The 24,591-nt window shown below is 47.2% G+C and overlaps 2 protein-coding genes across 9 annotated transcripts in view; both read right to left on the bottom strand.

Annotated features, from left to right (window-relative positions):
- LOC309601900 (non-selective voltage-gated ion channel VDAC3-like) overlaps positions 1–13,527 on the bottom strand; it is a 20,829-nt gene extending 7,302 nt beyond the window's left edge. Inside the window, exons 1-3 of one of the 6 annotated variants that reach the window (XM_082335153.1) lie at positions 13,505–13,527; positions 3,539–3,610; positions 2,341–2,390 (exon numbers count right to left, since the gene is read on the bottom strand). In XM_082335153.1, the coding sequence (XP_082191279.1) occupies positions 2,341–2,390; positions 3,539–3,605 (117 nt within the window). In that variant the 5' untranslated portion in view covers positions 3,606–3,610; positions 13,505–13,527. The other 5 variants (XM_082335150.1, XM_082335152.1, XM_082335155.1 and 2 more) reach the window with 5 other exon arrangements.
- Positions 3,560–24,591, bottom strand: LOC309601899 (DNA polymerase beta). Of its 3 annotated transcripts, none has more exons than XM_082335148.1 (15): positions 24,481–24,591; positions 24,338–24,395; positions 24,158–24,224; positions 23,549–23,623; positions 22,985–23,043; positions 21,434–21,483; positions 20,958–21,009; positions 19,343–19,397; positions 19,183–19,255; positions 18,622–18,692; positions 17,754–17,840; positions 14,777–14,841; positions 14,095–14,234; positions 13,505–13,611; positions 3,560–3,610 (listed from the first exon to the last, which is right to left on the bottom strand). In XM_082335148.1, the coding sequence occupies exons 1-14, from the start codon at positions 24,539–24,541 to the stop codon at positions 13,517–13,519; spliced, it is 1,008 nt and encodes a 335-aa protein (XP_082191274.1). In that variant the 5' UTR covers positions 24,542–24,591; the 3' UTR covers positions 3,560–3,610; positions 13,505–13,516. The 3 variants fall into 3 exon arrangements, with proteins under 3 accessions (XP_082191274.1, XP_082191273.1, XP_082191275.1); XM_082335147.1 differs by lacking the exon at positions 3,560–3,610 and adding an exon at positions 7,492–11,205; XM_082335149.1 differs by lacking the exon at positions 3,560–3,610 and adding an exon at positions 7,493–11,194 and having other exon boundaries at positions 24,481–24,576.

Below are 24,591 nucleotides of genomic sequence, written 5' to 3'. Positions count from 1 at the left end.
CGTCTCATTCCAGGACGCTATTCCTGGGTGCTGCGTACGTTACTTTCACAATTCTGGGCTTTGCTGAGTGTACAAAGACTGTCTTTAAATGGTTTTGAAGTGCCAGGGAAGCACAGCCAGGTAACATTCCTTACACACCGGGGGGAAGACACTCCCTCGAGCTAACGCGGTACTACAACGGCACAGCAGCCGTGTAACAGATCCAGCCAGCTAACAAAAACACGCCACGCCAGCCAGGATGCGTTAGACTGTCCCTTAATGGCTCCACACTGCCCTAAGGTCGCTTCCACAAATTCAGTGCAAAGACATCTGACACCCGCACCAGAATTCAGAAGTAACTTCCTTCTGACCTCAGGGCAGGTAACTGACTGAAAGGGCTTCGTTTGGTTCTCAGACCAAGCAGAGGAAAGATTGTAAAATGCTTTTCTCACAGCCAAGGGGAAAAAAACCCTGCGCTGCCATATGATCAAAAGGCAAAGGATTCTGCCGGGTGTCAGAACCAGACCTGCTTCTGGAGGCAGAAGGCACGCGGTCAGCATCCGCTGCCACCAAGCTTCAACTGTCTCAATTAGAGCCCTCTCATCGAGCCACCTTGCGTAGAAGCGCTTCTTGAATTTTTTGCAGCTGAAAATCAAACTCATTCCGGCTCCAGGTGGCAGCCCAGTCTGCATCAGCAGTCAGCTCAGCTTCTCGCTCACCTCCCAGTTCACGGTGGCTGGCAGCTACGGGACCGCCACGCGCTTCCTAGGCCGAACCACTTGCGGTCCTTGAAACAATTCTGACCGACAGCCGCCACCCCGGCTGTTTTCTCAGTCCGCAGGAAAACCACCCAAAACATTTCTGCATCACAACAATCAGAGGTACTATTAGTACCCAAGGATGAGTTAGATCTCACGCTTTGTCCCTCGCCTCGTCTCCATCCCCAAGCCCCATTTCGTTGCAGCAGAATGCCCATTAGAAACACTTTGCAAGCACAAAACCTGAAGCAACAGACAACTGCGTCAATACCGCATCCGTCTTGTTTCCCCTCCTGCTGTTTTTAGTGTTCTTACTGTGGATTGTTGGACAAAGATTGCAAATGGCTTTACATACATGGATCACACAGCAGATTAAGAGCTATGGACACAGTCAAACGTCATGACGTGGATGATAACATGGCTGAAAACAACAGAACAGTTTATGAAGGGCAGTATGCACCACAGCAAGCCTCGCCAGACACAGCAATAAAGAGCCAACATGCCGAAACAGTCACTGTTCTTACCAGCTGGGTACACATCCAACACGAAAGTTGCATGGAAAAGGAAAAGCCCGTTTTAGAACTTCATACGGTTGTTTGTGTTCCATCGCGTTCAGAAGACAGCATAATTAACCATTAGCATATTATTTGAGAATCAAAACTTCCAGCCAGGAAAACTACGCACGTCATGGGACGTCAGTAACTGGTAGCAGTCGCAGTACCGAGACCACATAGCAACTCGTGCTACGCGTTCCTGGCGCACAATGCAAGCGACCCATCAAAAGCTCGACTGGGGGAGAATGCAGTAATCCAAAGGGAAGGACTTACACCATTTGCATGAGAAGAACACGGGAGGAGGAGGCAGGGTCGGTTATGAAGCAGGCTGAAAAGCACGCACAGAACTGAGGCTCAGTGGAAGAACGAGCTTATCTAGTAAACAGTACGTGCCTGTGCTTCGAGACCAGAATTATGAATCTCTCCCTGGTTTTGCCAGCCCTCCTGTGAAATCGTGAGGAAGCTCCACTTCTCCATCATTAAAGTGGAGATCATGGTATTTTCTAGTTACCTGAAGTGCTAAAGCTTAATTAACGTCTATAAAATGCTCTCAAATTCTACATAAAGGGTACTGCAGGAGGACCACTGAGTTTTAGTTAAGTCTTGCATTGGAAGCACGGAGGAGATGGGTGAAAATGAAGTTAAACCGTGGTTCTTATTTGCCCCTTGGTCTTTTGGATAACGAGTCAGTCTGGACTCAAAATCCTATAAAAACCAACAACAGCAGAAAAACTCAGTTGCATTCGTAAGCAGAAATGAGAGCTATTTAGGGCGAAGAAACTCTTCTGTTTGGGATGTGGCAACGGGAACCGGGAGGAAAGCCACGCGTCCACAACAAAATGTGTGAAAATCCTTGCCCGCCGGGGGAAAAGCAGCACCGCTACGCCAGCCCCACGCAGCGTTACAGAAATACCTTGGTCAGCTACGGGTTTTAAAACGAGAACTGAAAGAGAGAAGCGACACCTGCTAGCAAGTGATTACCACCAACCCGTTCAGCAATTTGTCCTCCCAGTGCACTACCGGCGATGCTGAAAGCCCCCGGTACTTACCACCCCGCTGGAAGACTTGGTCTTCAGCTCTAACTTGACCATTCCAAACCCTGAAAAGAAACGAGCACACAGCATGTGTATCGCCGCAATGTACAGGCAAGGCTTATTGCCAACCCACCCCACGTACGGCAGGTAGGACACACTGACCCGAAACAGCCCGTTTTCGTATTTCAACAGTTGTTGACCTTACTGAGGAATGACCGAAGGACTTTTGACAATTCAAAGCGGGTGGCCTCATAATTTATAGTCCTAACAGTCACCCATCATCAAGTATCCCCACCTTCCGTAGCTACCTGCAGTCTGGGGCCAACCAATACAGCTACCATTTCTTCCGATTTACTCATTTTACTTTCATATTTCTGACTGCAGGGCAGGAATTTTTCTTTTCCCCTTCTCCGAGAAAAAACACGTTTCAACGTACTTCGACTAGTGCTGTATACAGAGATACTGCTGCGTTCTTCCTTTTCTTTCTAAGCTGCTGTGAATCCAGGGAAACGCCCGGCCCTTGCACAGAGCAGAAAAGCCCGAAACAGCTGCCGCTAAAGCAGGGAACCTGAGGTGACTTCAGCAAAGCCTGAACCGCCGGGCGCAGAGGCCAGGCCAGGGTGCTTTCCAATGCTCTGCGGCCCATGGATTCGGGATACAAATGCCATCTTTGTTACACACGCACAAAGCCAGATAAAAAACGTCAACGCTTTTAGTACTGCTCCCAGAAAAGGGACTAATATCAGAATTTCTAAATTTGAATTCTTTAAAAGAGGAATGCAAATATTGTGAAATTATTTCCCTACAGCCATGACAATAGGCTATTCTCATTACCATAAAGATCATTCTGCCTCAGGAACCTGTCTGCTGCCACATATGGTCTCCTATGCCAATCTACCTGAGCTTGACTGATTTAATGCCTCTAAATACAAAAACTGGAAGGTAAAAACAGCAGCGCTCTTCAGAGACTGTTCTGGAGTGCATCTCAAGGTCAAACTCATAACTTCCCCCTCTAACTCTTTGCCTACTGCAGCACCTTCATGATATCATGTCTAAAGCCCAAACTCGGAAGGGGCTGGACGCTCCGGGCCTCCGCTGAACTCCTACCACAAGGTGTTCAGGGGATCGCTGGGGCACCCATGTTTTCATTGCCACTTTCAAGACGCCTAAGAACAAATAAAACAGGTTATCAAACCACATTCTCGTCACTTACCATATCCCTTGTTGAACACATCCCTGGCAGACTTTCCCAAGTCGCTGTATGATGGTGGGACAGCCATTGGATCTGAAACATATTGGAAGCTGTAATAATCTTAGGTTTAACAGCATAAAATCTAAACTACATCCAAAGCATTTATGAACGTCTGCGGCTAGTACACGCTGCAGGCTCCACTGATACGGAGCCGCAAGACCTTTGAAGAACGTTCATAGAAGTCATCCTGGTGTCATCGCTGCTCTGGCAGAAACAAACTTCAATTCAAAGAAGCGACGAAAGCCAGTCCGCTATTTGGGAACGCTAAACCCCAGGACAGGACATTCGGCCACGCGCGTAGGCCTCGCGCTCTTACCCTGCAAAAGGAGCTGACGGGAGCCGCATCACTGAACACCCCCAAGGGACAAGATACCCGACTGCCACGCGCACCTGCGACTTCTTAGAAAGCTTTTCCAGAGACTTCTAAAATACAAGAAGAGCTCTCCGTGTGCTGCCCAGCAGCCGCCAGGGAGGATTTCTGCCCTGTGTATACACAGCAGCAAAACCTGCTTTTTCCAACACAGGTAACTGTTACAGCTACTTCGGAGGGCCAAACCCCAAAGGACGGGCATGTGATATTACAGCTTACGTGACATATTTAATGTTAGTTACCACAATTTAGGGATTTTGCATCAGAAAATCCACATTAAAAGAAGCAGGCAAACTCTTCCCCAGTGGAAAACTAGTCTTCTCCTTCTAGAATAAGTTTGCACGAATGCAAAGGCACACCTACTCCAGAAAAGAAAAGCTATCAAAGATGATGCTTTTGTTTGATTTTAAGGGCAACTCTTTGCCACTTAACCCTTCCTACAGCTAATGCACTTGTTGATATTCTTCTCTGCAACACCCGACACCAGGAATCCCCGATTCCCCATTTGTTACTTCCACCATGCTGAAAGGCCAATCCAAAAAGTAATAACGCGAGCAAGACCTGTAAAATCCCTGAAGTCATCACTTCTCCTCCACCATTTCAGTTGCTTACCGCGTGCTCAGTCCCTCTGTCACGCAGGCGACAGTATCGGTACTAAGCAGTATTTTTTCAGACAGCTAGCCCTTTCCCAAAAGGAAGCGCTGGGGCAATTTACCTCCCGTAGCGGGCAAACGCTCTACGTCCAGTGACTTCATGGCTAACCTGCGCTTTGTATCTACCCGTACACGGACTCGATGAGCCTTACGGGTCCCTTCCAACTCGAGATGTTCTACGAGTCTACGAATATATACCTGTGGGTTTAGAGGATCTAAAATAGCTGGACATGACTGCAGGTTCCTTATCTGAAGATTAGTGCATAAAGCAGGTACTTCGCAAAATTACTACGTAAAAAGGCCTTTGTACCTGTCAACACGGAGGGAAAAATTACAATCAGTGAATCATTAAACTGACGAAAGAGAAACAGAACGGGTACTTTTATAACAGCATAGTTTAAATTGTAATTACAATAGTTTCAGCAACGCAGCTATGGAGCAGAGTATATCTTCACTTTAAAACATTGGTTTTTCACACAAATCTCTCAATTCAGAAGTTTCAACTCATACTTTAAATTTGGGGTTTGGGGTTTTTTTTTAGTTGGTTGGGTTGGGGTTTTGGGGTTTTTTTTGTTGTTTTGGTTTGGTTTTTTTAATAGGTTTGTCAGGATAGTTCATCCTGCTGCTTTCAAAAGCTTGGTAACTCAAGTTTTTGGAGCAAGGCTGATGCCTGGGCATTTTAACCTGGCAATACTCTATGTACGCAGTAACTGCCTAGCGGGCTCTCGAACCTCAAATGTTTTTTCCCAGCAAAAACCAATATGAAAGCTAACTCCCTGCATAAGAATTCATACAAAACACAGGCAGATTCGTTTCAAAAATGCTCTTTAGTCACAGCTGGCTTTCAGGGAACTGCCCAGCTGTTGAAAACGTGCCAGGAACACGCCATAATCATCGGGATCTGTAGCTGGCCTCCAAACCACATAACCTCTTTTCAATGAGAAGGCTGACGACGAGCCGCGGTGAGCCACAGCGCGTTCTGGGAGCTGGGACTGACCTGGTTAGAGGTTAGAAGACATCGGTCTACTCTAACGTTCAAACGACATGGAGATGTCACATCAAACGAGAGCAAGAGCTTAGCTACCCACCCTCCGCCCGTTCCCGAGAGCGTGCCGCACCCCGAGCTCCAGGCGCTGCCGGCTCTCTCACCTCTTCCCACCACCCTTCGAGTAAAGGAGGGCCTTACCCTCCCGTCAGCACCTTCTCACCCTAAATCTCACCTTTCGGCTGACGCCCTGCTCTGCTTTCGTTGTCTTAAGGCTATTGAGACATCCTGAACACTGTCAGCCTCTTCCCTCTCCTAACAGCTCTCCTCTCTTTACGCCATACAGCTGTATTTTCTGTATTCTATGTGTTTTAATGTTTACGTTAAATATTATGCGAGTATTTAAACACCATTCTTAAAAAAAAGCCCAAGGTAAATTCTCTGCTAATAACAAGCAGCTCCGCTTGCAAGCCAGAGCTGTTCAGAGGAAGCGAGCTCGCAGTTCCACAACCAGTAACGCGAAATTGGAACTGGGCTCCATCAACCAGACGCGATGACAACGGCTGACAAAACACAAAGTAAAGCGGGAAAAGAAACGTTAAGGCAGGGATCTGGGACTAAGCCACAGTACTCGTCCTAAGGACCTTGTTTTTAAACGAAGCTCCTTAATCTCGTGCTTTGATTTTCCCTCCCACGACAATAAAAGCAGTACAACGACCACAGGAGAAAATATATCAAGGAATAAAAGGCTGGGGGCAACCGATGCTTCACGTTGCCATCTTCAGGCACAGCGCGCAGTAAGCCAGCGCCTGTGCGTGCGCTGCAGAGAGGTAACCCGAACTGGAAACGCCAGCGAAGACGTGAAGGTAGGAATATTCCGCCGGTCTACGGAATAACCGCAAACCCCCCCAAAGCAGACGTACAGAAGGCGGCAGAAGGAGCAGGACGGCGCTTCGAGACGCCAGTTTCATTTTTACCGACGGGAACGGCGGCACCGCCGCGGCACGGCCGCCGGGCGCCCTGCGGCCGAGGGCCGGGAGCGGCGGGGCCCGGAGCGGCGGGGCCGGGGCCCGGAGCGGGGCGCTGAGGAGCGGCGGGCGCGGCCTCCTCCTGGTCCGTTACGCAACGGGTAACGGAGCGCGGCCCGCCCGGCCGCCCCGGGCCCCTCCGCGGCGGCACGGCGGGGAGGCGCGGCCGCCGCCCGGCCCAGGGTTCGCGCTTCCCGGCCGAGAAAGCGGGGCGCCGGGGGGACGCCCGCCCGCCCGCCCAGCCAGAGCCGGCCGCGCCCCGAGGCCATCGCCGGGCCCGGGGAAGCGCCGCCGCCCCGCCGCCCCCCGGGCCCCGGCCCAGCCCCGCCGCGCCAAGGTGACCCGGGGGACGCCCGCCTCGGCCCCGCGGGGGGCCGGGGGACGCCCCCGGGCTCTGCCCAGCCACCGCCGCGGGCCCCGCCGCGCCCCGGCCCCCGCCGCCGCTACCTGCCGCCGCGCCGCCCCCGCTGCCGCTCCCGGCGCCCCCAGCCCGCATGCGCGGCCCCGCGCCTGCGCAGGGCGGGGCGGCCGCCGTTGGGCCCGGCCCTGCCGGGGGGGCCCGGCCCTCCGGGGGGGGCCGGCGGGGGCAGCGCCCGGGGCGGCGGCAGCGGGGCGGGGGGGGCGGCCCCGGCGGCGGGAGGCGCCTCAGCGCCGGGCCCCGGCCGCTGCGAGAAACGGCGGCGAGGCGGAAACCCGCAACCGGCGCTGGAGGGGCGCGGGGGGGGGGGGGGGGGGGCTGGTGTCGCGGTGCCGGGAGCCGCAGGGCCGCTTCCTTCGCCCAGCCGGTCCCAGGGTGCAGCGGCTGCGGCAGCTCCTCACCGCCCCCCTCCGCGCCCACCGCCGTCCCCGCTGGGCACCGCTCGGCCGAGGAGGGAGCCGGGCCCGGCCAGTGCGGGTGCAGGGCCCTGCAGCTGGATGGGAGCGGCAGCCCCTGCCGCCGGCAGGGCCCCACCGCCGGCTGCCCACGCCGGAGGCTGGGGATGCTCGCGTGTGCCCGGGGCCCCTGCGGCAAGCTGAGGGCTGCAGCTACTGCCTCCCCTCACGACCAGGCACGGCGCAGTCCGGTGCCGCAGGAGGAAGAGGGAAGGAACTGTAGGTGAGCCAACGCGGCCCAGAAAAAGGGCCAGCTAACAGAGGCGGGGGGGAGGAAGAGAAAAAGACAGATTGGCTATTTGTATAGTTCAGGAAAACCAAACACCAAACAAGCCCTTTTTCCTCCACCTAGAAGAATTTAGCATTAGGAAGAGAGACCACAAGGCCAGCAACCTCTGCCTCAAGTGCCAAGCCAAAGCAGCCCCCTGGGCTACCTGCCGAGGACGATGGAGGACGCAGCAGCGTAACGCCGTGTGCTGCCCAGGGACCATTTGTGAACAGGGCAAGCTTGCGTTGCTGCTTCTTGATGCTCTTAAAATTACAGCTACAAAGAAAAGAATCAAACAGGATTACACATCCACAATGGAATTCTCACTTCATTTATTCCCACCGATTACTGAAGAAAACACCGAATACATCAGCTATATATATCTCTACTACAAGGCATCAGAAGACTTCACATAGCACCAAGTTACTTCTAGTCACCTTACATAGCACTGCATGCATTAGGGCTGGGGAACAGCCCCAGAGAATCATTAAATTCACAACAGGAAAAACAAGAAAATAAAGGGATAAGCAAGAGTATCAGCCCGTAATCTCCATGATTAAGACTGATCAACACTAATTATATAAGTAAAAATGTAGCTGTTCTGCAGGCTTAAGTCAGATAAAAATAAGAAACAGAATCCCGTCCGTCTTTGTGATTCCAGTCAGGTTAAGCAGGCTGGCAACTCCCCTCTGCCCCCGCAAAGGCAGAGAGGGGACCTGAGCCTTAACAAATCAAGGGAAGCGTTGGATAATTAGCAACAGTCAATCGGACTACGTATAAAATAGCCCTGCCTTTTGAAGCTCGCAATGGTGTAATGCGTTTGCCCTGTGCTCCTACAAGGCATTCAAGTACAGCAGCCGCAATGCATTCCTCGCTGCTGCTCTGCGATACATCACAACTAAGTTTAGTTCAGTTTTAAGTTAACCAACAGAATCCCTGTCCCAAATACAACTGGTAATGCCATCTTGACGGGCCCCCCCTCAACATCCAAAGTACTCATTACCTTTCACAGTGATTTAAGAGGAGCTATAAAAGCAGAGCCGACAGGTTTGCGTACAAAAAAAGGGCAGACTGACCCGATAGGAGTGGTAGGAACGCACCAGTTAACGAGACCAGTCTTCGGGGTAACGGCAAGTTGAACAAAACAGAGAGCCGACAGTACAACACGCCCAGGAAGAAAGGACGCAGGTCACACGCAACAGGAGAACGCTCACGGTAGCACGTGGCCACGGCGAAGGGGTCAGAAGCAAGGACACGGAAACAGCACCGCAGCAGGATGCTTAGCGCGGAGCTAAGGAGAGAGAGCCGCTGAAAATGGTATTCTGCAGGAGCGCTTCAGGACGCGGCCAGCGCTCTCATTCTGCTCTCTGCACGTACATAAGGTACAAAGAACCAGAAGGAGATCGGAAGAAAGATCTAGCCGACCAGTACGCCCTTCTGAGCAGGCAAATGCCTGCATCAGTTCAAAATTTCAGTCTCTTAACCAGGAGAAGGCGGGTTAACCGAGAAGAGGTTCAGAAGCAGGACTGTTGCTGCTAGTTTAAACGGTTGTCTGTTAAAAGCCTACATTAGAAAATTTTATCTATTATTTAAATGGGGTTTTTTGGTTGGGTTTTGTGTGTGTGGCTTGTTGTTGTTGTTGGTTTTTTTTTTTTTTTTTTTTTTTAAAAAACTGCTAAAAATTAGAGACTTTACTTATTCTTCATTACTCGACATTTTTGGATCAAGGCTTGATGTCAAAAAAAAAAAGTAACATTTACAGAAAAAAAAAAAAAAGGATCTGTGACCTTCATCGACAATGGATCTTTCTGTCTTTAAAAACTTATGTGGGTATAAATCTCAATGTTTATCAGGAGAAAAAGAAATGTAGGCCAATTTTCCTCTCCAGGTACCAGGACAAACGCACCACAAGGCGAAGGATCAACACTACTCAGCGACTGCCCAGGCTCGTTAGCGTTCTCATCCCCTCTCTCTGCTCTCTGGGGAAGCTCGGTGCCACTGCTCTTCCTCTCACAGCGTTTCTGAAAGACGCGGCTGTTTGCTCTCGGCTGCCGCCTCCGACGCTGAGCACCAGAGGTACACCCACGGTGCCGCGCTGCGCTGGCGGCGCCTTCACTTTGGGAATAAACGCAAGGTCCAGCCTGGCAAAAGCCCGTGTCTACAAACATAACCTCCACGTTGCGTCACGTGCAATGACAACACGCTTTTGTTTTAGATTCGGTTATGAGGAATGGGATAGCCGCACAATTCTTGTAACAGTAATGCAGTGAATGCGCATAGCGATGTTCTCGGATGAAGGGAAAGAGATGGAACGCTTTCTGCTGTCGCTGTCTTGGGGCAACACAAAGCTCTCGGGAGCTCCCAACAATTGCGAACGGTCGTCTGCATTGCTGTACCACTCAAAGCCCATTACGCTAAGAGCTAAGCGCATAAAATACGAACAGCAAGCACTCACGCACCTGCTTACCCAACTGGAGAAACGGATACGTAGAAAAACTGTTCTGGAGGACTTCCAAAGAATTCTCCAGAACATGCAACTGCTCTCTATCTAATCAGAGACAGGGAGAACAAAGACAGGGGCAATGGTGCAAGAACAATCTCTACACAGGCACGCATCCTTGTGGTTGCAAGAGCCACAACAGCAGTTCCTGCAGCCAGCTTCAGCTGGGCAAACTCTAGAGGGAAGGCATTAGCAGATATATTAAGAGAGAAGCACACCACTTTTAGAACAGCAAACTCGGCAGCAGAGCTAGTGCAGAGGAGGCAGCAAACAATCCTTTTATGTACCTCAAGAATTTCCACACATTTACAAAATCTCTGCATCCCTCGCCAAACCTGTAACAGACGCTTAGCCAGTAAACAAGGATTAGTTTCTGGAGAAGAGAAATATCCACAAAGGAGATACAAATTCGCTCAGAACTGGCAAGGGAGGGCTCTCGTCTAAAAGAAACCACACTTCAGCATGCGTGACGGTGTAACATTCTGTGTTCCTTACACGGGAAAACATGGAAACCTTAGGATTTGCTCTGGATCTCTTAAATCACTTCAGTAGGACGTTTGGGGCTGAATAAAAGGAGAAAGGCAGAATGAGGCTGGGGAAGAAGGGCACTAATCCACGGCCAGGGCATGTTGAACATTGATCTGGCACAGGGAAAGCGGCTAGGAGGAATCCGTGGACAAGACAGAGCGGCTAAAGAAAGGCCAGGAGGGCAGGTCACATGCTGCTTATCACAGGGCAAGAGGGAGAAAGCTGCCTTTGCACCTCGGGCTGTGCTGCTGGGCTTTGCTGCGCGTATCATTTCCAGACCAGAATCGGCGAGGCAGTTAGTTCTCAGTGACGTTGCTCAACATCCAGAATTTTTTCAGCACTGTGACCGTGGCTTCAGTTCGTCTTGTCAAACACCGGTCAGCAGAGCAGCACAACGATCGCACCTGAGCGCCTGCCAAAAGACTGAGAGAAATTAGGAACGCAGTCGTACAGAGGGACGTGCATTTTAATCTGGAGTTCTTTGTGCGCTGTGCCTCAAACTCGGGTCTCCTCTTCCACGAGCGAACAGCAGCACCTCAGGAAGCACCAGCCTGCAACACATAAGCACCTGAACACCTTGCATTTATTTCAGTCCGTAACCCTGGATATGTAAGCAATAGTGTGTCCAGTAGGCTAAGCCAGCGCTAGGAGACTCCTTTCCCTTCTCCCTAGGCAAGGAGAGAGTTTCTTTAAAAGCTCTTTAAAAGCTCAAAAGAATATTTTAAAGTCTAGATGCCTCAAACATTTCCGCCTGGTATCACAAGGACCTGAAATGTTTAACAATGCTGCAAAGAAAGCGACCGGCCCAGCAGATTTCAGGTTCTCCATGACTGGAGGTTTTTGACAGCAGCCAAGAGAGACAGGAATAATGGTTTAAAAATTCCACTTCAAGACCAGAAAGGGTCTTCCAAAGACATGTACCCCCTTTTTCCCATTTGCTCCAGGTATTGCAGAGCTTGACTAGAACATCCTTGTCCCAATTTGAACTGGAAATCCTATGGAAAATTGTTAGTCATGCCTGGCCTGTGCGACATTCATTCTTCTGCAGTCACATAAACGTGTAGTATTGCAACAGCACCAGCGATAATGACTTTGCATTCTATAACTACGTGCCAAGGTGCAACTTCAGCACTGGAATTTAAGACATTTCTGCCTTTCGTGTTTCTCACTAGTCTTAGGTGTTCCAATGATATATTTTTAAGCAAAAAATCCTGGAGCAGTTAGCTGTGCAACTAAGCACTTGGGCAGTCTCTTTTTGACCTGATTTGTATGTTCTGAAAAGCCTGCCTCGACACGTCTGCTGGCCAGCAGGGAGTCATAATACATTGTTTTGTGTCACCAATATTAAAAGTTTTTTATACTTTCATCTACTCAGTGGGGGTAGGAAATAGACTTCTAGGACTTTCCCCATCAAACATACATTTGAAAAGAGAGACAGAAGCATACAGAGTCTGAGATCTAAGCGCTGTAAGAATAATCCTATAACAATGATGGCACTTCATTTACGTGCTGTAAGAATAACACTCTCCTAATACAATTCTTCTGGTCTCCCAATATACGTGAAACAAACTGGTCTCATACTGAAGCTTCAGAACCATTTAAGTTTTCTTAATTGTGCAATGCCAGTACTAATTCACTACCACGGCCAGATCTCATCTGTGGTTATTTATAAAGTGCCTGCTGCTCACACAGATGCTGTAGATTACATACTCAAGCAAGTTATGCCAGCAGCTTAGCTTGTATTAGCAAAATGTTCATTTGGGCATTCCAGGATGCTCTACAGACATAATTGCTCAAGCTGCATTAAAAAAATAATTGAAAATATCATACATATTACTTAATGAGACAATTTGCAACAACCACACAAAAGCAATGGTTTTGCTTCCAAGTCTTTCAACCTCAACAAAGTAAATAGCAAAAAAAAAAAAGTTATTTCCTCCAAGAACTGCCCAGTTTTTAGATATTAAACAGCAATGTTTGCACAGAGTATGTCTGCGTGTATGACATTAAAACATGGAAGCAGCAGAACTCTGCTCGTCTTTTGCAAAACTACAAGAAACAAGCTAAGAAGGCTTGTTCGGTTTGAAATATCCAGACTTTTCTAACAATGATCACAGCCTCAGGGCTACTAAAATTATTAGGAAAAAACCTAATAGCCTGATGACGACAGGTGTTATCAAATCGAAGCACGTAGCCTTTTATAAAAGGCTAATATTGTTTTGTCAGACTTCCCAGTGACTCCAAAGAACCAGCACTGATTTTGATTGACAGCCACCATCTTCAAACCAAGCTGCAAGAAGTTTAATAAGATGCAAACTTTGCCTTCATGTCAGAACTTTCTGCTCCTCAGCGGTTAAACAGAAACCCGTGATTTATCATGATAGTTTTTTACTAAATCCCAAAGCGAAGGACAACATGCATTCTCCGAGGGGTCTGACTGCCACACCACCTTCCCCACAGGTTTTTCCAGTATCCCGGCCCATTCAGTTAAACACAGTAAGTACTTTAATCAGCTTGAGGCGGGGAGAGGGAGGGAGGGAGCGGGAGACAGAGATCAAAATGAGATCTTAGAGGATTTAATCTTCACTACACATTCTGTGCTAGCGCCATGGACTTGCTTTAAACATCAGTAACGTACACTTTTTGCAATAACAGCCAAAGAAAGAATATGCACTTTGTATGTTCATAAGAAGCCATGAAAACATCTCTCCAGGTTACAAACCTAGACAAGCAGTTATTCACTCCGATCCTTTGGCTCTCGGTATTTCCACTGGATGTAGTCAAAGATGTCTTTTTCACATTCTACTGGTAGGGCCTCCCCAGCAACTCCTGCAAGCAAATTACTTCAAATTACTTCAAGTTGCTATTTGAAAGGTGGAAGGTCTGTACAATCCTGAAATGCCACATGCATCGCAAGATTAAGACAAAACTGCTCTAAGTAAAACAGACTTAAAACAAAACACCCCCCACAGACCTTTTCATACAATGTTTAGGTGCAGGTCTCATTAGTGTCAAAGGAAGTAAGGTAATGAATTAACTTTGGGGCCATGTAGTTACGCAGTTAAATATATTTATATTCATGTGTGTATACATAAAATATATAGGCAGCCCCCCTCCAAACCAAAACAACTGAAGGACATGACATATCTTGTTAAGAGTGGGAAACCACATATGCGCTGTGCACGACACTGAAAAAACAATCTGTAGGTCGGTAAGACTTTAAGTAGATTAGGTGGCCCAAAGAGGTAACGCTGTGCCACAGAGCAAAGCACGTAACTAGAAAGAGTACTCTGCGTAAAGGCCCAGACTGACCAGTGACACCCAAGGGACGGATTGTGTACTCGTTGATTGTGAAGCCCATTTCCAGAGCGTGAGCTCTCATGTTCTTATTGAATATATCACTTCCAGTGAAATACAGCACACCACAGTAATACTGATCTTTGGGGATAAGCCTAGAATAAAAGTGGAAGAAAAATACAGATTTAGAACAAATGTGTAACAAAAAATTTACAAGCCATTTGGAATTCAGCCACTCAGACACTGTTCCAGGTTTACTTCCTATTTACATGCACACATTCTGCAACTCTGTACATTTGATTTTCCCACAAGCCAGGTGCAAGAATGAAGAGAACTGCGTATCAAAGAAAGGTTCAGCACATCTACCCTGACCCAGAAGTTACTGGTGTTCAGCCACTGCACGGTTATGGTGCTTGCGCTCCTGCCAAGAGTCAATGCCAAAGCAGCATGATAAAGTAGGTCACAATTCTGAAACTGGATACAAAGTCGTGATTTAAAATACAACATTCTTGCTAATACCCTGTTGTAGATACTGCCAGTTGCACAGCGGCTTCCGTACTGCAAAGGAATTAGAAACCTAGTAAACGCCACGTTCTGAACGTGGAAGTAGAGATTTAAATGCCGAACTTGATGCAAATGCCTACTGTGTAGCAGACAGCTAAAGCAGGGGATTTGGGGGTTTTTTTGGTGTGTGTACCGGATATCGATCCTCCTATGTGGATAGGCTGTTCCATCTTCTTTATCTGGCAGCTGACAGACGCCCTGTGAGGAAGGAAGGAAAGCAAGAAATTCAAAATGTAATTAAACAGATTTGAGATCAATCTTCACCCCCCTGCCCCTAAACAACCTCTAAACAATCCTCAGCCAACCCGGAGAGCAAAGTTAAATTCCCGCTGAACCGATTAAATATTTTACTAGAAGAGCTGGATGTCGTAGTACCATGAATCACTATTTCACACTGCTAAGGGGACGACAGTTCAATGTAGCATATAATCACTTCTTAAGTTTTTATTACAGCAGGAAGGATCGCAGGACTTCTCACTTCCCATTCCTCTGCCCTACCTATTATCAGGCTCTTCAGCATGCACAAACATCAGCAGGCTAAGGAAAAGGCAGACAAAGCTCAAGCTAATAGAAATCAAAAAAAAGAAATTTTTTTTCTTGAGAAATCCTCTGCCACTTTTCATTGCAAACCGCTTTGTAATCTTCATGCAATTCACACATCAGCCTTTTCTTTTTCCCTAGCCTATGCTCACCTTACATGACAATGCAGTAGGGGGGAGGGACGTGAACCATAAGGAATGATGAGAAATGGTTACATGCTGAACTGTTTCACCAATTGCAGCTTCAGGCTGAGTCTTCTCCTTCTATTCTTAGCTTTGTTTTGAAAGTTTAAGATTGCTTATGCTTTAAAGTTATGTTGTCTGTCTCCTTATCCAGACTTGCTTTTCTCAGATTCTCAGCTGCAGTCATATTTCCTTTCTTACAACATTCCTTTCTTAGCTTCCACTTTGAAGACAAGAGCTATTCCACAACTATTTAAGACCTACAGGATTATATGGAGCAAATGGTCAAAATATAATGAGCTTGTCGAACTGGGAATGCAAACTGGGAATGCAGAGTGTCTCTGCTTTTGGCTCACAGATGTGCATTTAGCTTTAAACCCACACGGTATTTACACTTAAACCATTTGGCAAGAACGAGAGCGACTTTCACTTATTCCTCCTAAAGATCAAGCAAAAGAAAAAAAAGCCATCAAGTTTCATTCCCTCTCAGAATGCAACACAAACTAAACTGAAGACATTCTCAGAGTTCTTTTAGCTCTTATTTTAAGCAAAACCAAACCAGCAAACAAAAAATAAATCAATAAAAATAATAAAATCAAGTGCTCCAACAGCCCCTTTCATCTTGGGAAAGCAAGTATCTTTAACTGTAGTGTTATATGTTTAAGTATTTATGCTGTTCAAAAGATTAGCTGAATATAATTGAGTTACAAAAATATTCAGTGGATGATGCGTAACTCCAGGTTTGCTTTATTTTCAGGCAACGATATATCAACGGACCACCTCCGCAGAGTGGTGGTTCAAACTGTTTTACTCCGTGCTTATATACCTTGTCTTTTACCATTATCTCATATAGATCACATAACCCGTGTCTGTTCTGAACAGTCAGACATTTCCAGGGTGTTCAGGGCATTTAGAACGTCTCGATTTGTTCCTGTTTCAAAGTCCCCCTTCTTTCAGGTTGGCTTGTCACAAAGGTCATCTCGGCCAAATTTCTTATTTGATCCTCGCAGTTTCTTCACTTTGTCTCGATTTCCACGTATACCTAAGTTATTTCTAATTCTTATCCCTATGTACTTAAAGGTGAATAATCATCTACATTTCAATCAACCTTTTTACTTATTCTCTAATTTCTATTTAGGTAGGCAGATTTTAGCCTGCCTCTGGGTTGGGGCTGTACAGGGACAAATGAGCAGTCTCGCTTGAATTTAATAAAAATGATTGATGTGGAACACCTGCCAGCATATAACCCATGTAATTTATATTCTATATTGTTCTTCTTAACATAATAGCTTAAAGATTAAAACTTACTATGCATTTAACTCATTGTTAACATTGGTATCTTGATTCTTGAATAGAAATTCCTAAGTCATGGACCTCTGGTGAACCCTCTGGCAGGAGCACTCCTCTGAGCTTCCAGGGAATTCCACAACGCCAGGGTATGAGGATAGTGAGGCACTGGCACAGGCTGCCCAGAGAAGCTGTGGATGCCCCATCCCTGGAAGCGTTCAAGGCCAGGTTGGATGGGGCTTTGAGCAACCCGGGCTGGTGGAAGGGGTCCCTGCCATTGCAGGGGGTTGGAACCAGGTATCTTTAAGGTCCTTTCCCACCCCAACCATTGCCTGACGCTGTGAACGACTGGCAGGAACTAACCAGTCTGCATTTCCACTCGCTATTGCTTACACTTATTATTGTTATTGCTAACACTTCTCCGTTAGAATTAACTTTTAACCCGCCTGGAAGACCAGGATACCTGGGTAAAGAAAACTAAGCGAAGCAAGCTAACACCCAATCCACATGTTTAAGAAAAAAGTTTTGCTGTGAGCAAGGGACCTAACAAAATGAATGTTCCTGTAATTCATTACTTCCTTTAGGCATCCCACATATTCCCTACTATATCCTGAGTCTAGCAGCTTATCCATTAAATCTGCTCTGCAACAAAACTGACAAAAAAGGAGACGAAAGTATGTTATGTATTAGACAAAACAAGGTAAACAGAGGCCCGAGATCAAAGATAGTGTTTCCAAGATCTTGAGGACAGAGCTACAAAAGCAGTCACTGGTGCAACTGAAGAAGTGAGGTTGTGCTAAGGTTCTGGAGAAACGTCAAGCAAAACAGAGACGCAATTGGCACTGTGTGATGAAGATTATGTCAGCAGGGTTCAGAACTACATAAATACCTGTAGATTTTCTAATACTGAAACCTTACCGTGAGAGATTCACTAAAAGTTAACTGCAGAAAGTTTTTATGCGTGGAATTAAAGTTAAAAAAAAAAAAATATATATATATATATCACAACTCCAGTGTCCAACCAACCTATCTTGTATGTGTCCTAGCTTCTGCCAGGAAAGGTAATCGCCCCAACATCCCTCACCAGCAAAAAAGCCTTACCATGAATTTGGTGTCACCTTTAGACAGCACATCTGTGACAAAGTGGACTTTTTCCAGTTGTTCTACAACTTGACGCAGAAGTTTTGACTAGAAACAGTGACAACACAGAAGAAGAAATTATTTCACAAATAACAAGAACATCTTACCCATTTACCAGACAATGGCCCACAGAAGTACAGGACATCGCTATAATTATATGGATTATTGTGCATGAAATTTGACCCAGAGGGGGAAAAAAAAGATAACAATGATACTGAGAAAAAGCTAATAAAATTACAGCTGTGCAAGGTAAAAAAAATTTCCACTGAAATCCCCATGTCAGATTGCTTTCATTGGAAGTGACAAAACTCATTTCTTGGTTCGAGTTTTCAACTTTTAAGCAATGAATCTATAGAAGTGACACAAGAAATACAAACTGTCGTTTAGACTTCTCCAGGGTTAGTCCCAGAAGATTACAAGGACAGGAGGACATTTGCTTCTCGTCCAAAAGATTATGGCTACATAGAGAGATACTTACTCCACCTTTAACCTCTGCTTTATCCAGCTAGCTGTTACAGTTCTACATTGTAAAAGCACACGAATTCGAGCGGGTGGGGGGAGTGTGTGTGAAGGGAAGAGGAGGGACGGAAGGGTAAGAGTAAACACACTGAATAGTTCTGCAAGAGGAACACAACGTAATACATGGACCTCAGAAGTGATTACAACTCCTCAAAATAAACAGGGTGATCCAAGAGAAGAGGTTACTATTACATTAACAAAAAGATTCAAGAAGGTGCAATACCAGCCTGAGACTACCTATCTTCTGAATTTAAACATGCCCTTGTGGCAGTAGTGCACAGTACTGATCCACAGCAGCAGAGAAACCCACCTGTTTGGATGATTCCGATGTGAAACTCGGATGGGTTAGGAGAACATCCATATCGCCACTTGACTCTGCTCCTAGGCAAGAAAGAAGAAAAATCCCTCTGGGTATGACCAAGTATACTAACATTGGTGAACATCCATCTAACCTCTTCCTGTAAACATATTTTTCTGGTAGAAAATAGTCAGTCACTCTTCAAGATAATTGCAAAAATATGATCTTAAAGTAAGAGAACCTGGTTCTTCCATCAAAAAGTTTATATCCCCTCATATCTCAGAAAATACCCAAGAAATTCTTGCTGTACTCTACAGCAACGAAGCACAAATGTTGTTAATGTAAAAGCAAAGCAAACAATTCACATGTCGCAATATACTACTCCTTATGGGGGCAGGGAGGAGAAGCAAGGATTTACATAGGTGTTTCGTCACTGAACTAACCAGTCAAGACAATACTAACAGGAAAAAGCCAGGGTCCAGCATAGACTTTCTCTCTAGAAGAACAACTTATGTAGTAGTAAGTCTTGCTTATTGGCCCAAAATAAACGTAACAAGATCACAGAGTACCAACCTCGTCTAAAACTGCCACAGACTGTAGCAATATAGTCTGGGTCCAGCTTCTTTACCTCTTTCAGCACAATTTCCTATGTAAAAAGGAAAGATGTGCATTTAGAGGCGTCAGTCATTCATGGGCCATCAGTGCCTCACATCCCCGATAAAGACGTTCTTACCTGCATCTGCAGCATTTCTTCTCTTGGGATTCTTTTCTCAAAATCTTCAAAATATCTGCATACATAAAAATAAAAGTGTTTGAAAGACTGGCAAGGGTAGCATCTTAAAATTTTAGTCAATTAAATGAGTAGCAGAGGAAAGGATACAACTTGTATTACCGTCACATCACAAAAAGCTCCCCATTCTCACCAAACATCTTAGAAAACATCTTGCCAAGCAATAGTAAAAACTCAACTGCGTGCTTGACAATGCTTAGAAGATGGTTTCATTGCCTATTATTTCCACTACACATGAGCAGCTGCTACAAGGTGGGAGTAATATTACTGTATGACCAATTGGTTTATATTTACATAGCCCTCTGAAAATACAAAAGGTTCCTGACAAAACTCAGTCCACCAGCAATCAGGAGGAACAGGTCCCTCGCCCCTGGTCAGAGGTGATCTATGTTGGAAAGAGCTAAATGGAAGCTCACAAGTCAAATACAGCTCCCGATATCTTTGCATGCAGCTGTAAAAACCAGACTGCCAGCATGCTGCTTGACTGTGGAGAAAAAGAGGCCAGGTGAAACAGCAACGCACCGACCAGCGGGCGCATTCCTCCCTCCTCCAGCACCAGAACCATTGACAGCAGCCGTACTGCAGCCTCGGAGCCGCATGTTCCCCAACACTCACTGCCCAACCATTCCAACCCCACGCTCTGCAGCCAGAGCTTCTGGATGTGGGACTCCCCCCGCCCTCACCCCCCTCCGAGAGCCACAGTGGAACTGGGGACAAAAAGACCACCATAGAGCACTGAAACCATTCTTTCAGCTCAGCACTTACTGGAGGTTCTGAAGCAACATCCGAGCACAACGCTGGAAGCAGACCCGAGGGCAGGGTGTGCACTAGCAACCTGGACAGGTCAGGTGGGTTTTCTTAGCCTCACTTAACAGTGAAAGGTTTTCCCTTGAATGCTCACCCGTATAAAGGCACCCACACTGGTACGGGGCGCAGATGAGCAGTGGGAAGGCGACAATCATTGTGTAACCCTTCTCACTCACTGGCAAGCAGTTTGTCCAGATCACATATTCCACACCTCTGCCACTGATGGGGAAACACTAGAGCTGGCCCCACGCAGAACCAATTCAGATACAGGGCTTTACTTGGTTCACTTGCAGCTTCTTGCAAACACAGCTATAGTTCTGCCAGAACTGGCACGCTGGAACAGCCACTCGGCAAGCAGCGTTCAAGCTGGTAAGTACTGAGGGACAGACACACATTCTGCATGGCATTCTCAAGTTCAGACGTGCAAAGGTCTTACCTTACTCACAGCACATGACAAAAAACACCCTGGGCCACTTTTATGCAGATTCCCCAGAAACATCATTGCAACCTCGCTAAAGGGATTCTCCATGAGCTAACTGAAAGAGCCGTTTGAAATTAATTTCCTTCTGGACGGAGACTAAGCCTACTGAATTTCAACCGCAATGAAACAAAAACTCTGAATAACTGCTGAAAAGCATGTAGAGCACCCAGAGAGAAGAGAACTTCACTTGGCCTGTGTAACCTTACGTTACATCCTGGTGTCTGAAGGAGTCATTACAAAAGCCAAGCACTTGCACCCAAGAAAGCTTACTTCAACCCAATTCGCTGGTGATGGGTCAGCTTGTGCTCATTTTTTCTTAGATCTAGAAGAATTAAGAAAAACAAACAGAAAAGTTACTTGAGGGCTAAAAGTATTACAGTAAGTTTCCACCGATGCAAAGATGATGCACGCAGAGAATATGTAACAAGAAAAAAGCAACCTCAAACACAAAGGAAGAGATTTTAAACTGACTACTCAACAGCTGATAGGATGCATAGAGCACTTCTGATAAAGACTTCAATAGACCATTCACCTCAAAGCCAAACCCCTTGTTATTTTCCATATAATCTGTAAGTACTTTATTTTGGATACGTACACAATGACTTTAGCCTGTGCACTAACTCTAGCATCTTAGACACTCTCCTCAAAGCCTCGGGCGTATCTGCTATCACAGTACCGCTGTGGAACAGGCAGCTTGACAGAAAACATTACTGGAGTGTAAACTGAAGACCCAAAGTTACACTTACCTTCTAAAGTCTTAATTCCTTCCTCGACGAACTTCCTAGCAGCAGCGGGACTGCAAAGAGACAAGGCAATCTGCCGTCAGGAACAGCAAGAATCTTACAACACTGAAAAGGACACTAGAATTCACTGTAACTGCCTAGGTTCCTCAAGGCCGAGACTGAAGTCACTTCTGATGCTTACCCTCTTTTCAGCACATGCGTTTTCAGTTTGTACTTTCAGTCAGCAGAGATGGCTATCCAAGGTTTGGCCTGCACATTTTTAGCATTGATATAACTATATAGCAATGCATAATCGTAAAAAAATAAACAAAATCTCACCAAATAGGCAATACTGCTTTAGACAACAATACTGAAAGCGTGATAAGAACTACTTTAACCACCATCAGTCTCTGAACCAGCTTAAGGCAACAGCAACACAAAAGTGTCTTTAGACTAGCACTTCAAAAAACCCAACAAGGCTCCAGTTTGCAACCTTCGGTACAGCAGAGCACTCCCAGCTCCAGTCTGGCTGGAGAGCGTGCCTTCGGCACAACACTCGAGTGAATGGCTGAACCTTTTTCCCCTTTAAGGGTTTGCCATCAGATTAATCTACGTGACTGTGTGGGAAAGAACAATGTTTCAGCTGTGAGACAGGCATTCAAGTAATGTTATACCCAGATACCTATCCAGTATCTCAAACCGCTGAGAACCACCCGCCCGGAAGCATAGTGCCTTCCTGGGGAACTACTCTCCAGCTACTCTGGAATCCCACGGTTACAGCTCCACCATCCTTAAAGACTTTGAATCCATTTCCTCAATAAAACTCTTACATTACAATAGAATTGTCAGATCTTGACCTGCCATTTACTTCCTTTCTTACCCTCCTCTGCATCTCTTGCTGGATTCCAGACCAAGGAGACAACTTCCACTGTCCTGAGACAGGACAGCACCCAAGCTTCTCCTTCTGCATCCCATCCCAACTTCTCAAAGGCATTCTCAAATCCCAGTATATCCTCAAACTTTGAGCACATTTTCTGTCAGAATTACTTGAGAATGATCGCATTCCCTACCCTCAGCCTCAAGGGTTTCAAACATTGCACAAGAGCTCTGATGGTTCTGGGGTTTTTTTGTGTGTGTGGGGGGGGGTTTATTCATTTGTTCTTGTTTTGTTGCCTGTTTCAGGGCTCTATGACTCCCTTTACAAACACACGACAGAGCACCACTGTCCCTGGGCCCAACCTCCCACCAAAAGTCCCAAAGGGGCTTCTCACTTCCACTCTTCTCAGTCTTTCATGGTTCCATTCGTGGCCAGCTCCCCTCTCCTTCCCCTCTCAGCCTGCACACAGAAGCTTCCCACTTCCACTCCTCCACCGCAGTCTGTAACTGCCGATTCCATACCCCTTCTTCTCAGCCAAATGTGTCATCACAACTATGGCGTCTCAGCGTGCGCACTACAGCATCAGCTCAAACTCATTCTCTTCATTATTTGCAGTCACCCAAATTCTGTTCATAACTCCACCAAATAAACAGGAGAAGGGAAAAAACCCCCAAACCCAACAAACAAACAAACTTTACCCGATGCCAGTAACCCGTGTCAGGAAATTGATAGATGCACTTGTATCATCTTGTCGAATCTACAAAAACAAAACAACACAACCCAAACCCTTTACTCCAGTTGCAATAAACGAAGAAATCTTGATAAAACAGCTTAGTCATATTCGGTTTTGGAGGCTCACTGTAAATCCGTGCGAAACAGTACCAAGGGTAGTACTGTGTCTCACAATAACGCCGTATGCACCAAGCCTGACAACTGCCTAGCTACGCATGCTAAGGCAACCAGCATGGTTAAACCACAAAACTCGACAGCCTTCCAGAGTCAGAATTCCGCTGCTCACAGAAGACATTCAGATGCTGATTACATAGCCTAAAATATTTTCATAAATAGACAGTTTTGAGACTTTGACTGAGCTTCTCATTCCCTGCTTTCTACTCGCCATAGACTCCTTGTCCACCAGTCTTAAGCTTGACATGCGTCTCTCTAGGGACAACAACAGAAATGGCACAAAGCAAGCAGGCTACTTTGCAAGTTACAAAGAAAAGCAACTATTGAGAAATAGAGCACAAGGAAAAGAAACCCACCTTTTCCAATTTGCGTAGTTTTCCAGTGGATAAGAACTCATCTATCTTCTCTGCTATTTTAGCACCAACTCCATCCTAAATATTGGTGGGGGCAAGGGGAGACAAGTTAACTTCAAGACCACTTAAAGTCATTATATCTAGAAAAAAAGGAAAGCTCCCCAGAATTTAGAGTCCAGAAAGAACTATGAGGCCACCGAGACCATGATGAAATACTGGACTGTAAGGGAGCACAAGAATTCAAGGGTACAACACAAGCAGCATAAACCCTGTAATTCAAGGGCTATATTAAAAGTTCCCCCAAAGCAATAATTTTGAGCAAGGCTCTGATTATTACTGCTCAAGTTCCCCGAATGTGGTAAAGCAGTAACACAACGAAGGGGAAACCTGCCACAACAGAATCCTTTTGCGGGCAGAGACTCAGCTGGAGCCCCCAGATCCAGCTATGACACCCCCACAGCAGCCGCACCGCGTCCCCGAGCCCCGACTCGGCCACCAGGCAGAGGAGCTGGCATCGGCGGGGCCAGCCTGGCGCTGCCCCCCGCTTCCCGGGAGCCCCCGGCGCCGCTGCCCCGAGGACCTCCCGCCGGCACCCTGGGCACGGGCACCTACCAGCTTCTTGGCTTCGGCCCCGCTCCGTATCTTGCTGGGATACCGGGAAATAACCGAGGCTGCTTTCCTGCAGAACACCGCCGGTCAGCGCCCGAACGCGGAGGGCGCTGCCAGCCGGCTCCCGCGGCGGCGGGCCGGGCCCCGAGAGGGGGCCGCCGGCGGGGAGGAGGGAGGCGGTACCTGTAGGCGTTGTACTTGTGAATGGCCCGGTTCACGTTGCGCTCGTAGTTGGCCAGCTCTACGGGGGAACCGCGGGGAGAAGCACGGTGAGAGCAGCGGGCCCGCGGCCCCACCGCCCGCCCGCCCCGCCCGCCCCCCCCTACCGGTGAGGAAGTCGGTGATGCCCTCGTTGGGGCTCTCCTGGGGAGCCTTCCGCTTGCTCATGGCCGCCACCGGCACCCACCGGCGGCCCAGGCCGGGGACGCGGCAGGGAG

The sequence above is a fragment of the Platalea leucorodia genome, assembly GCF_965183815.1.
Source record: "Platalea leucorodia genome assembly, chromosome: W".
NCBI classification, from domain to species: domain Eukaryota; kingdom Metazoa; phylum Chordata; class Aves; order Pelecaniformes; family Threskiornithidae; genus Platalea; species Platalea leucorodia.
This window is presented reverse-complemented; position numbering and strand designations above follow the sequence as displayed.

Excerpts from the sequence above, each read along its gene's own strand:
- LOC309601899 (XM_082335148.1), bottom strand. The coding sequence starts at position 24,541 with ATGAGCAAGCGGAAGGCTCCCCAGGAGAGCCCCAACGAGGGCATCACC. Across the intron at positions 24,396-24,480 it reads CATCACCGACTTCCTCACCG|AGCTGGCCAACTACGAGCGC; the intron begins GTAGGGGGGGGC and ends GTTCCCCCGTAG. Across the intron at positions 14,842-17,753 it reads AAGGTGACACCAAATTCATG|GGCGTCTGTCAGCTGCCAGA; the intron begins GTAAGGCTTTTT and ends CCTTCCTCACAG.